Here is a 12,392-nt window from a genome sequence, read left to right as displayed (position 1 = left end):
TGATTCTTCCAATCCAAGAACATGGTATATCTCTCCATCTATTTGTATCATCTTTAATTTCTTTCATCAGTGTCTTACAGTTTTCTGCATACAGGTCTTTTGTCCCCTTAGGTAGGTTTATTCCTAGGTATTTTATTCTTTTTGTTGCAATGGTAAATGGGAGTGTTTCCTTAATTTCACTTTCAGATTTTTCATCATTAGGAAAAATGATGTATAGGAATGCAAGAGATTTCTGTGCATTAGTTTTGTATCCTGCTACTTTACCAAATCATTGATTAGCTCTAGTAGTTTTCTGGTAGCATCTTTAGGATTCTCTATGTATAGTATCACGTCATCTGCAAACAGTGACAGCTTTACTTCTTCTCTTCTGATTTGGATTCCTTTTATTTCTTTTTCTTCTCTGATTGCTGTGGCTAAAACTCCTGAAACTATGTTAGATAATAGTGCTGAGAGTGGACAACCTTGTCTTGTTCCTGATCTTAGTGAAAATGGTTTCAGTTTTTCACAATTGAGGACGATCTTGGCTGTGGGTTTGTCATATATGGACTTTATTATGTTGAGGCAAGTCCCCTCTATGCCTACTTTCTGCAGGGTTTTTATCATAAATGGGTGTTGAAATTTGTCGAAAGCTTTCTCTGCATCTATTGAGATGATCACATGGTTTTTCTCCTTCAGCTTGTTAATATGGTGTATCACGTTGATTGATTTGCGTATATTGAAGAATCCTTGCATTCCTGGGATAAACCCCACTTGGTCATGGTGTATGATCCGTTTAATGTGCTCTTGGATTCTGTTTGCTAGTATTTTGTTGAGGATTTTTGCATCTATGTTCATCAGTGATATTGGCCTGTAGTTTTCTTTCTTTGTGACATCCTTGTCTGGTTTTGGTATCAGGGTGATGGTGGCCTCATAGAAGGAATTTGGGAGTGTTCCTCCCTCTGCTATATTTTGGAAGAGTTTGAGAAGTTTTTGATAGTTTGATTAATATGTGTCTTGGCATGTTTCTCTTTGGATTTATCCTGTATGGGACTCTCTGTGCTTCCTGGACTTGATTAACTATTTCCTTTCCCATATTAGGGAATTTTTCAAGTGTAATCTCTTCAAATATTTTCTCAGTCCCTTTGTTTTTCTCTTCTTCTTCTGGGACCCCTATAATTCAAATATTGGTGCTTTTAATGTTTTCCCTGAGGTCTCTGAGACTGTCCTCAATTCTTTTCATTCTTTTTTCTTTATTCTGCTCTGCACTAGTTATTTCCACTATTTTATCTTCCATGTCACTTATCCATTCTTCTGCCTCAGTTATTTTGCTATTGACCCCTTCTAGAGAATTTTTAATTTCATTTATTGTTTTGTTCATCACTATTTGTTTGCTCTTTAGTTCTAGGTCCTTGTTAAACATTTCTTTTATTTTCTCCATTCTATTTCCAAGATTTTAGATCATCTTTACTATCATTATCCTCAATTCTTTTTTCAGGTAGACTGCCTATTTCCTCTTCATTTGTTAGGTCTGGTGAGTTTTTACCTTGCTCCTTCATCTGCTGTGTGTTTTTCTGTCTTCTCATTTTGCTTAGCTTACTGTGTTTGGGGTCTCCTTTTCGCAGGCTGCAGGTTCATAGTTCCCATTGTTTTTGGTGTCTGCCCCCAGTGGCTAAGGTTGGTTCAGTGGGTTGTGTAGGCTTCCTGGTGGAGGGGACTAGTGCCTGTGTTCTGGTCGATGGGGCTGGATTTTGTCTTTCTGGTGGGCAGGTCCACGTCTGGTGGTGTGTTTTGGGGTGTCTGTGACCTTATTATGATTTTAGGCAGCCTCTCTGCTAATGGGTGGGTTTGTGTTCCTGTCTTGCTAGTTGTTTGGCATAGGGTGTCCAGTACTGTAGCTTGCTGGTCGTCGAATGGAGCTGGGTCTTGACGTTGAGATGGATATCTCTGGGAGATTTTTGCTGTTTGACATTATGTGGAGCTGGGAGGTCTCTGGTGGACCCATGTCCTGAACTTGGCTCTCCTACCTCAGAGGCACAGCCCTGACTCCTGGCTAAAGCACCAAGAGCCTTTTGGCACATCTGAGGTCTTCTGCCAATGTTCAGTAGGTGTTCTGTAGGAGTTGTTCCACATGTAGATGTATTTCTGCTGTATCTGTGGCGAGGAAGGTGATCTCCGTGTCGTACTCTTCCGCCAGCTTGAAGCTCTTGAAGACCAACTTCTTAATTGCATCTCTCAGAGCAACATTCTGGATCCTCCCATCATTCATAGAGTCCTTACTGTTGCCAAGATTAATTGGGAAATGCCTAAAGGCAAAATAAACATTAGCACAGTTTAATTCTTAACTGTATCAGCTAAGAATGACGGTGCAATTAATGATAAAGATGTTAATAATTAGTTGTGGTCTGTTAAACGTTACGTTCAGTGGTTATGTAGAGTGAAACAAGAATTTCCTCGTGAGGGCAGAAATTAATGTTTCACCTTGATTGCTCTTTTAATGTGCTTATTTTAATGGGGCCATCCTGTAGAAACTCTTGGGCACATTTCCAATTTTGCATAAATGTAGAATTAATTATTATGGAAGCATAAAATTTTAGAGCTGGAACGACCTTCGTGGTCATTTGATCCAGTTCAGTCATTTTACAAATAAGTAAGAGTTATACGTCTTACTTAAATCCTTCCACAGCGTTGGAACCTTGCTTCCCAACTCTCAGACCAGTGATGGTGAAACCTTCTCAGATCCCCACAGACAGAAGGGGGAGGAACTCTGAGGCATTCTCTTGCTTCAGAATTCCTGACGCATTGCTTGTTGTATTGCTCCCAAGGCTGTTACCCCACCTTGTGTTATGTTCTAGTTACTTTCAGTTGTACGGTTGGGATCTTGGGAACCCTCTCTGATTCACTTTTATGTTTCTTCATCATTCCTAACTCTGTATTTTGCAAACAGTATTTTCACAATACATTTATATGCAGTGGTGTGCTGGAGTTTTTTTCCCTGCTTGTTAGAGATGACTGTGTCTTCACATTGATAGCTTGAAATTGGCCATGGTGGGAGTACTTACACCGTGGAAATGGACAAATGGCACAAATCAGGGCTTTTTTCCCACTGGAAAGCCAGTTGTTGGAAATTTACATGCACACTTCTGTTTACATGATTGTCATAAGACCTCACAAGGCAGCTGGTCTTGACAAAACCTAAAGATCCATACCAATGTGAAGATGACCATTTACTCATTGTTCCGCCTGGGTTCCACATTGTTCAGCTTCCTCTCGTTTCATCAGGGATTGAGTTTGACCCAGAGCAAGTCTCGCCTCAGGACTGCATTAGTCTTTGGTTGCTTAGCTAGGTTTTGTTTACCTGGAAAAGCTATTTGGGCTGGAATGGTCATGGAAACAGGGTCTGAAATATCAGGTACAATTACGTGAGAAAAAAAAACCCCACAAACTATTATCTGAAAAAGAACGAACAGGACGTTACTCTGGCTGAAATTACAATTCTATCTTTATTCTTCTCAAAAAACCTTCAGTGGCTCCCTACAACCTACAAAAACACCCAAACTCCCTGACATAAATCACATACTGGCCACAGCTTACTGTTCTAAACTCATTTTCCACCAGTCACATCACCCACTGTTGATTCCCACCTTCATTCTTCATGGCAGCCTCTGTAGAGCCTCTGTTCCAGCCTCCAGAATCTTCCATTCTCCTGGAAAGCCCTCTTTTACCTCCTTGTTCCACTATAGGCTCTCTCCCAGGCTTCTGTTCCTACCCAGTTCCCTCTCCCATGGATCAGAGCTTCTGGGTCAACATGAAAATCCTCTCTTGTGTGTCTCTCTTTAGGAGCAGGACCCGAGGTCCCATCGGCCCCGGCATGTATGGCTATGGTAAGGCCCCATACATCTTACCACTGCAGACGGACTCTGCACACCTGCCACAGAGGCTTCGGAGGCAGAGGCCCTCATCCCGGAATTCCAGGTCCCAGGGGGCATCTGGTTCTAGCCATGGCTACAACCCTCCAGCCCACCGGGCCCCCCGACATGGACCTCTGTATCAGAGTGACAGCGGACCTCGTCCTGGACTGCAAGTCTCGGAAGGCTCCATCTACCAGCTGCCTTTGACCCATGACCAAGGCTTCCCTGAAGCCTCAAATCTCTTCCACAACCCAGAAACAAGCAGCAGCCCTGGCCTGGGGGCCCACAGGGCAGCTCAGAGCTTCTCCCAGCCTGCCCCATCTACAGCAATCTCCTGCATTGGGGCCTATCGGCAGTACAAGCTGTGCAACACAAATGTGAGTATACACGGCCTGAGAGTGGCCCTGGAAACAGCTGCTACTCTTATCTTTCTGCTGGTTGGCAGTAAACATGGTGGAAGGCAGAGAGGGCATGGTTTTTTAGGCCACATGAATGCACCTTTTAGCTTCCCTCCCTTTTGTTTCTCTTCATGTGTTCTTCCCATATACTTTTCTTTTTTATAAGGTTATTACCTTAGTAACTTATGGATAACCTCTTGAATCACTTATTGACAATCACTATTGCTGCATATAGCAAACAACCTTCACATTCTCAGTGGCTTTATATCAACAATATTTTTTCTTTGCTCGTGGGTCTGCGAGTCAAGTGCAGTTTGGCTAACTTAGGGCAACCAGTGGTGGTGTCAAAGATGTGGGAGTTTTGAGAGGTTTGACCAGCATGCGTGTCATCCAGTAAGTTTCCTGGAGGCTCCCTGCTCTTCGAGGCATACAGACTTTGGCTATTGTACTGTGGAAAAGTCTGATAGTGAAACATTGCTGAAGATTCCACAGCAAAGCGAATTATAAATGGAAACTACATAAGATGACCGAAGGTGTTTTTAAAAATAAATATCAGTTTAAAGACTTTATATAAAAGAGAGAGGAATGAGAATGTTTAAAGGTTAAACTTCCAAGTTACTATATTTTTCATTAATAATTTAATCTGCCTTAATAGTCTGTTACTGGGTAACAGGACAGCTGTTATATATTAGCTTCAATTTCCTCATTAAAAATATATTTCCTGCTGTAGAGTCCATAGAAATGACTTAATTTGTGTTTTTAATAATTCCTCTGAACGCCTGGATTGCTTTTCAGCTTGTTCTTCCACTGACAGACTTCAGGAATTAATGATTTTTGTAAAGCAGTAAGTTTCCTAAAGCCTAAAGTAATTTTCCTAAAGCCATCAGTCAACTAGTAAGTCTTAATTGAGCATCATTGCTTGTCTTGTAATGGACCAGGCTCCATGGAAGATAGAAGTCATATTATCTACCTCATGGAGTTGTTACGAGTATCAAATGAGGTGATGTTAAGAAAGTGCTTTATAAATAAAAAAAAAATACTTGTGTCCATGATAAGACACAGTCCCTGTTCTGGAATATCCATTGCAATTTTAAAAAAATGAAATGAATTCATTTCTAATGTGGAATATATTCTCCCATTGACTAGTATGTGTCAGTTTTAAGGACCAAGTAATCCATAAAGAGAAGGGAAAAGAGAGAAGGCTTTTGACATATATGTGGACCTGATATCTACTTAGCATTTCTTTCATTTAACCTACGTTTTTGAAGCATGCACTTTTTTCCAGACCTATGCTGCCAACAGCAGGGCTGTTTCTTCCCATATAAAAGCGGTGGCTTCTCCGGGTGCTGGATAACTCCACTACCAAGGAGATTGAATTGCAAGGAATATTTAAAAATTCTTGTGAATTCATGATGTCTGCATCATTTTGGACGTAGGTAAAACAATGTCTCACACATTTTCTTAGACAAAGAAGTAAATGTTGACAGAGGATTGTACAGGTTTAACTCCCTTCTTTTCACTGTAACATTTTGCATGCCATCACCCCAAGTCACATCCTACTTACCCTTATTGAGAGATAGCTTTCCTTAGAGGTCCCATTACTACATATCTTCTTTTTATAAGCCCATGGCTTCTTGTGACTTGGGCCACGCCCCATGGACACTTTAAAACTCCCTGTGTTAGTGGTCCCCCAAACCACTCCTAGGTTTAATGATTTGCTAGGAAGACTCACAGGACTCAACATATAGTTGTATGCACAGTTATGATTTATTACAGTGAAAGGATACAGAGAAGAATCAGCAAAAAGAAAGGTGCATGGGGCCAAGTCCAGAGGAAGCAGGCACAGTCTTCCAAGAGTCCCGTCCCTGTGGAGTTGCACAGGATGCACTTCGTTCCCTCAGCAATGAGTTGTTACACATGTGAAGTGTTGTCTACCAGGGAAGCTCATTACAGATTCCATGGCCAAAGTTTATATTGGTGGCTAGTCACATAGGCACCCTTTGCCTGCTACATATTAAGTTCCAGGTTCCCAAAAGGAAAGCAGGTGCTTAGCATAAAATATATTGCTTGTCCATTCATCTGATGATGGACACTTAGGTTGCTTCCATGTCCTGGCTATTGTAAATAGAGCTGCAGTGAACATTTTGGTACATGACTCTTTTTGAATTATGGTTTTCTCAGGGTATATGAATGGAAAAGAAGATGTGGCACATATATACAATGGAATATTACTCAGCCATAAAAAGAAACGAAATTGAGCTATATGTAATGAGGTGGATGGACCTAGAGTCTGTCATACAGAGTGAAGTAAGTCAGAAAGAGAAGGACAAATACTGTATGCTAACACATATGTATGGAATTTAAGAAAAAAAATGTCAAGAAGAACCTAGGGGTAAGACAGGAATAAAGACACAGACCTACTAGAGAATGGACTTGAGGACATGGGGAGGGGGAAGGGTAAGCTGTGACAAAGTGAGAGAGTGGCATGGACATATATACACTACCAAACGTAAAATAGATAGCTAGTGGGAAGCAGCCGCATAGCACAGGGAGATCAGCTCGGTGCTTTGTGACCACCTAGAGGGGTGGGATAGGGAGGGTGGGAGGGAGGGAGACGCAAGAGGGAAGAGATATGGGAACATACGTATAACTGGTTCACTTTGTTATAAAGCAGAAACTAACACACCATTGTAAATCAATTATACTCCAATAAAGGTGTAAAAAAAGTATATATATATTGCTTGTACATATAGTTGGAGCATAGTGAGTCACTCTTATCACTTAGGGAGTGGTGGGAACCCTTTTGAAATCCAAGTTCCCAGACATCAGCCAAGGACCAACCTTGCAATCAGGGCTTTCTAAGGAGAGTAATCTCAGTCTTCTGTGTTGTCTTATTTGCGCATCCTCCATGTGGACCCTTGTGCTCTAGCATCTTAGCATCAATGACCTTATGTAGACATGTACGTATCCTCCTCGATGTCCAAGTGAGGGGATGGCATGAGTCCCCCAATTATGTAAATCTTCCTACTCAAAAAGGAAAGAGGTGAAGGGTAATACTGTGAACAAGGAATGAAAGTTATCACTTATGTCCTCTTCAAAAATTAGAAAATAATGCATACATTTCGAGTTCTCACCCAGTTATTATCTGGGAGAAGAAAAAGAAGGGAAAGTAACCCAGAGTAGGTTGGAAATATCCACTGATTTCAGAACTTCATCCCTTTAACTAAGTGCCCAGTGTATCCCACCCCAGTTCTTGATGGAATGCCCCCTTTCTAAAACTACCCCACAGTAAAGGGCTCAGTTCTGAGCTGTGAGGTCATGCTTATGACAGGTGGTCTGAATTAGGAGAAATGTTTTTGCAGCCTTCCAAATCTCCTCACTGGTCACAATCCCTCCCTCAACACAACAGAGAAGAAGCTAAATGCAGCTACTTGTAGGTCGTAGCACTTGGTGCTGGAGCACTTAGTGAGGGGGAAGGAGCTCTGAGAGCACAGGGCAGGAGGCCACAGGGTTGAGGAAGCGAACAATTGAGCTGGGCTTTCAAGGATGGCCAAAAAAGGGATAAGAGCATTTGGGGCCAAGGAAGCAGCTTAGTCAAGGACAAAAAAGCAGGGTTGTTTCAGGATCTTGGGTGCTGCAATGCCTGCCAGGTGGTAGGGACCCTCCTTCCTTTCCCTCCCGCCTCCTTCTGTCCACTTTAAATAATCCCGGTCTTAATGGGAAACTTATGCTTTAACATCTCAGAATACAGAATTATCACATGGTCTTGCTGGACTTTCATACATGAGATTGATGGGTGAGAAACATTTTAAACACAGTGAAAAATCAGAAAGCAATTCTAATCAACTGGTTTAATTGGATGTTAAGCCTGCAAGACAGTGTGGGACAGTGAGTTTGGGAGCTAAGTTGAGCTGGATACAAACCCCAGCTCCAACACCGGGAGCTGAGTGTCCTTGGACAAGTTACTTAACTCTTTGAGGATCATCTGTGAAGTGGGGAGAATAATAGTACCTGCTCCATAGGGTTGACATGAGGTTCAGATAAGGTCATGTGTAAAAGGAGCTTGGCATGTGCTGACACATTGTTAGTAAATAAACCGTTTGGACCTGGATAAGTGAACATGGCTGAAGATAAGAATGGAGTAAGATGTCTGCATATCTGAACAGCTCCCAATTCCTAAGGGCTGAGTCATGGAACTGTGGATGAAAAGGTCAGACTTGCTCAGAGTCCCCTTTTGTCCTTTGGGTTAGCTGTGGTTGAGAGTCCTTTCCCTTTGCCCAAGAATAAAACAAGATTGCTGAGAGACCCAGCATTTTCGCTGTGATGTGGCTTTCAATGTAATCACCCTTGGGTCATGTTTAAACTGATAAAAGTCAGCCTATAGATAACTTCATGCCAATGAAGCCTTTATACCCTCAAATGTGCATATTTAATAGTAAGCCCTACCTTGTGATGTCATCTGGGAATTTTAAGCATGCTAGTTTGTCTTTAGGATTGTTCAGTTCATATAAGATGTCCTCTATGAAATAGTACTTCAGTATCAGTAAAAATGCAGCACTAATGATCCCTGAATGTAGACTTTAAAAATAAGGAAGGTTTTATTTTTCCTTGCCTACGATGTGTATGAGGAAGTGAAGGTGATACACTCCAGTAAAAATAAAGAATCTGTGGTCTTTTAGAGCAAGCATCATCTTAGATGTCTAATAGTACAACAGTCCAAGTGACTCACTATTGCGGGTTTTTGCTTGGAGTCCATAAGCGCAGCACTGACATTGACTGAGTGGGGTCAGGGACGCTGAAAGTAGAGCAAGCTCTGAGCCTAAGCTCAAAGTCCAGCGGGAGAGAGAGACTCATAAATAGGTTATAACAGGCGCAGGGCACAGGCACCACTCTACACGCTGTGTAGGCACTTTGAAATCTCCAGGTAGTGGAAATGAACCTGGCTTGGGTGGAGGCAGCAAAGGCCTCCTGCAGGCGATCCAGAAGGGAGAGTTTTCTAGGGAGAGGGAGTGACAGGGATCTGAGAGCCCCTTTGCGCTCCTGTAAGGGCTGAGGATCAAGAACGGGCGCTTGGAGGACCTCTCAGTGGAATGAGATGCTTTTGCCATGAGCGGTGGCTTCACCTGCAAATATGTCTTCAGCAGTGAAGGGGCAACACAGGGGTGTCCATGGTTTATCCACAGCCCTGCACTTCCTCAGCTATGGCTAAAAATTATAAGTATTCAAGCAATCGAGGAAATAGATAAGTTTCTTCTTCATGGACTTTCATTGAAGGTTAAGACCTGGGAGCAAAAGAACTAGAGTCTTTATAGGGGTGACACAGGGGAAGGAGAAAACCAAACCACAATCCCTCCTGGTGCCCGTGGAGATGTAGTAAAAATACAGTTCTTTTCTACTAGCTGTTTCTGGGGTTTTGTATTATTTTTTGCAAAATACATGAACCAACCAAGACACCTTATGCCCTCTGTCCTGGAGACCTAGGTGTCTCCCTCCTGCCTTCTTCTCTTAAGCACTGAGTTCAGTGCTTCCTCCCTGGAGAGGGGACTGACGCACAGGCTCCTTCTGGATCAGGGAGGCTGGAGGGAGTCACCAGGTGCAAGGTGGGGGCAAGCTTTTGAGTTTTTAAAGGGCTTTGCTGCCAAAGGAAAAACGATCCTGAACTCAGACTGAGTGCACTTAACATTTCAAGGGGAAAAACCTCTGGGGCTAAAAAGCAGCTTTCAGCAAACAACGGCTGTGATGAGTTCTGGTATCAATGACTCTCCAGTAAATTTCCCTGGGACTGACTTCTGACAATGGATTTATCCATGTGGACTTGTTTCTGGCTCAAAGTAAGTGAAAATGAAGGGAAGATATTGGACAAATCTCAAATATAGCTAAGCTCTCTTAAGGCAGATTCTAATTCTATCCCATTCCTAGTCTCATATGAAATGAGAGGAGCTGACAAACAACTTCCTGCGTGCGGTTTACGGAGAAACTTAGCAAATGGGCCACGTCAAGAAGTCAGTGCAGTTCTGTAAGGTGTAAAACATGACAGGAACTGTGGGACCGGTTAGCGGATGGACAGGTCATCTAACTAGAGGGCTCAACGTAGGTTTCTCCTATCGTGAGCTTGTCACCAACCTCCTTATCTGGCAAATATATGCTAGTGTCAGTGCTTTTTGCCTTATTCTGCTTTCCATCTTCTCAGACCACTGGGAATTTTCCATAGAAATTTCTCTTATTGACTTTCATATGTATATGAAAAGTGGCCTTACATATATATATATGAAATATGTATATGAATATTTTGTGAACATATACATATTAAATATGTTAAACATGTAAATAGTAAATATTCAAATAAATTTCATATAGATATATTTCAGATGTATGAATCATACACATATACATGAATTGTTCACAACTGTCACTTTTCATGATTATAAAAAGTAGTACAAATAGGAAGAAATAGCACAGTGGTAGAGAGAGGTGTATCCTAGTCTCTCTCCCAAGGTATAATCACAGTCAATCATTTCAAAGTTTTACTCTCATTCTCTCCATAAGTCTAAATAGTGTACCAACATCTCTGCTTCTTGATATATCAACTTAAAATTTTCTCTGACTCCTTACTCTGAAAGATGAAGAAATGATTTTCTTTCCTCCCACTCTGCTGATCTCTGCCAGCCACATTTTATTTTCAGATATATTTTTATTATATATAGTATATTAACAGTTTTTATTGTCTTGATTTATCAATATTAGGAAGGATCGATCCCCTCCTTATTTTGCAAGGTTAGAAGTGTAGCGCCCAGACAGTTCACCAGGTTCTTCTCATTGCATTATGTGTTTTGGTTTACGTTTTATTTGTTGTTGGGCTTTTTCATTTTTGTTTATTTTGTTTTGTTTTGTTTTTTACCTTGGCCTGTGAAATCCCTGCGAGAGACTATTATGAGGGATTTTTCTCTGTATCCTCAATGCTTGCAACACCTGACACATAGTAGGGGCACAGTGACTATTTGCCTTTGAAGGAATTTCACATCCTGTCTCAGCAGATAGCAGAGGGGAAGAAACCAGTTTTATTAATGTGATCCCCAAAGTAGCCACTGAGAAATTTATGCTCCCTGGGTGAGTAGGAGCTTTGGATTTAAGTTTACGTTTTGCGACATACTTCCTGGTTAGTTAGAAAAAAAGATATTCTCTTTCAGACCTTCTTACAGGCATAGAGATACATTCATAATCTAAAGAGAGAGAAATAAACAAGCATTCCTGGGGTAAGCCTAGGTCTGTATAGACGTGTGTACAGAGTATTTATTTATTTATTTTTATAAATTTATTTATTTTATTTATTTATTTTTGGCTGCGTTGGGTCTTCATTGCTGCACATGGGCTTTCTCTAGTTGTGGTGAGCGGGAGCTACTCTTTGTTGCGGTGCATGGGCTTCTCATTGCGGTGGCTTCTCTTGTTGCCTGCCGAGCACAAGGCTCTAGGCACACGGGCTTCAGCAGTTGTGGCACGCGGGCTCCAGAGTGCAGGCTCGGTAGTTGTGGCACACAGGCTTAGTTGCTCCGCGGCATGTGGGATCTTCCTGGACCAGGGCTCGAACCCGTGTCCCCTGCACTGGCAGGTGGGTTCTTAACCACTGTGCCACCTGGGAAGCCCTGTACAGAGTATTTAAAAAATAGGCTTCTCGCGGGTGAATGGATGGGCTTAGTTATAGTAATATCCTTTGGGTCTTTGATGTATTTATTGAATAAGAGAGAAACTCCTTTCTCTAGGAGAACAGTATGAACTTGGATAGGAAAAAAAAAAGCGTTTGAGAACTAAGAAAACCTCAGTTATTTGTTTTTTGTTTTTTAAATCCAAAGCCTTTACCCAGCTCTTTTGGACAAACCAATTCACTGACTGTCTAGAGGGCCCTGGAAGTGGTAGGAGGTGGCAGAAGAGTTTTTGTGAGGTTGAGTTTGTTCCAAGTGACTTGAGAAAGCAGATATTAAACATATTTGAAAACTGTGCTGGATAACTTGTAAGAAATTGTGGTCCATGGTTATATGATTCTATATCATATAACAAGATGATGGGAAATGAAGCCCATCTTCCATCTGTAGAAGAGAAAAGAAGGGAATGT

At 41.7% G+C, this 12,392-nt stretch overlaps 1 protein-coding gene across 1 annotated transcript in view; it reads left to right on the top strand.

Moving 5' to 3' along the window:
• Positions 1–12,392, top strand: part of LOC112401331 (thrombospondin type-1 domain-containing protein 4-like) — a gene marked incomplete at its 3' end in the record, with an annotated part of 224,921 nt that overhangs the window by 81,931 nt on the left and 130,598 nt on the right. Inside the window, exon 4 of the mRNA XM_024747519.1 lies at positions 3,817–4,264. Within this exon, the coding sequence (XP_024603287.1) occupies positions 3,817–4,264 (448 nt within the window). The remainder of the gene's footprint in view (positions 1–3,816; positions 4,265–12,392) is intronic.

Source organism: Neophocaena asiaeorientalis, unplaced genomic scaffold (assembly GCF_003031525.2).
Source record: "Neophocaena asiaeorientalis asiaeorientalis breed wild unplaced genomic scaffold, Neophocaena_asiaeorientalis_V1.1 scaffold591, whole genome shotgun sequence".
Lineage (NCBI taxonomy): Eukaryota > Metazoa > Chordata > Mammalia > Artiodactyla > Phocoenidae > Neophocaena > Neophocaena asiaeorientalis.
This window is presented reverse-complemented; position numbering and strand designations above follow the sequence as displayed.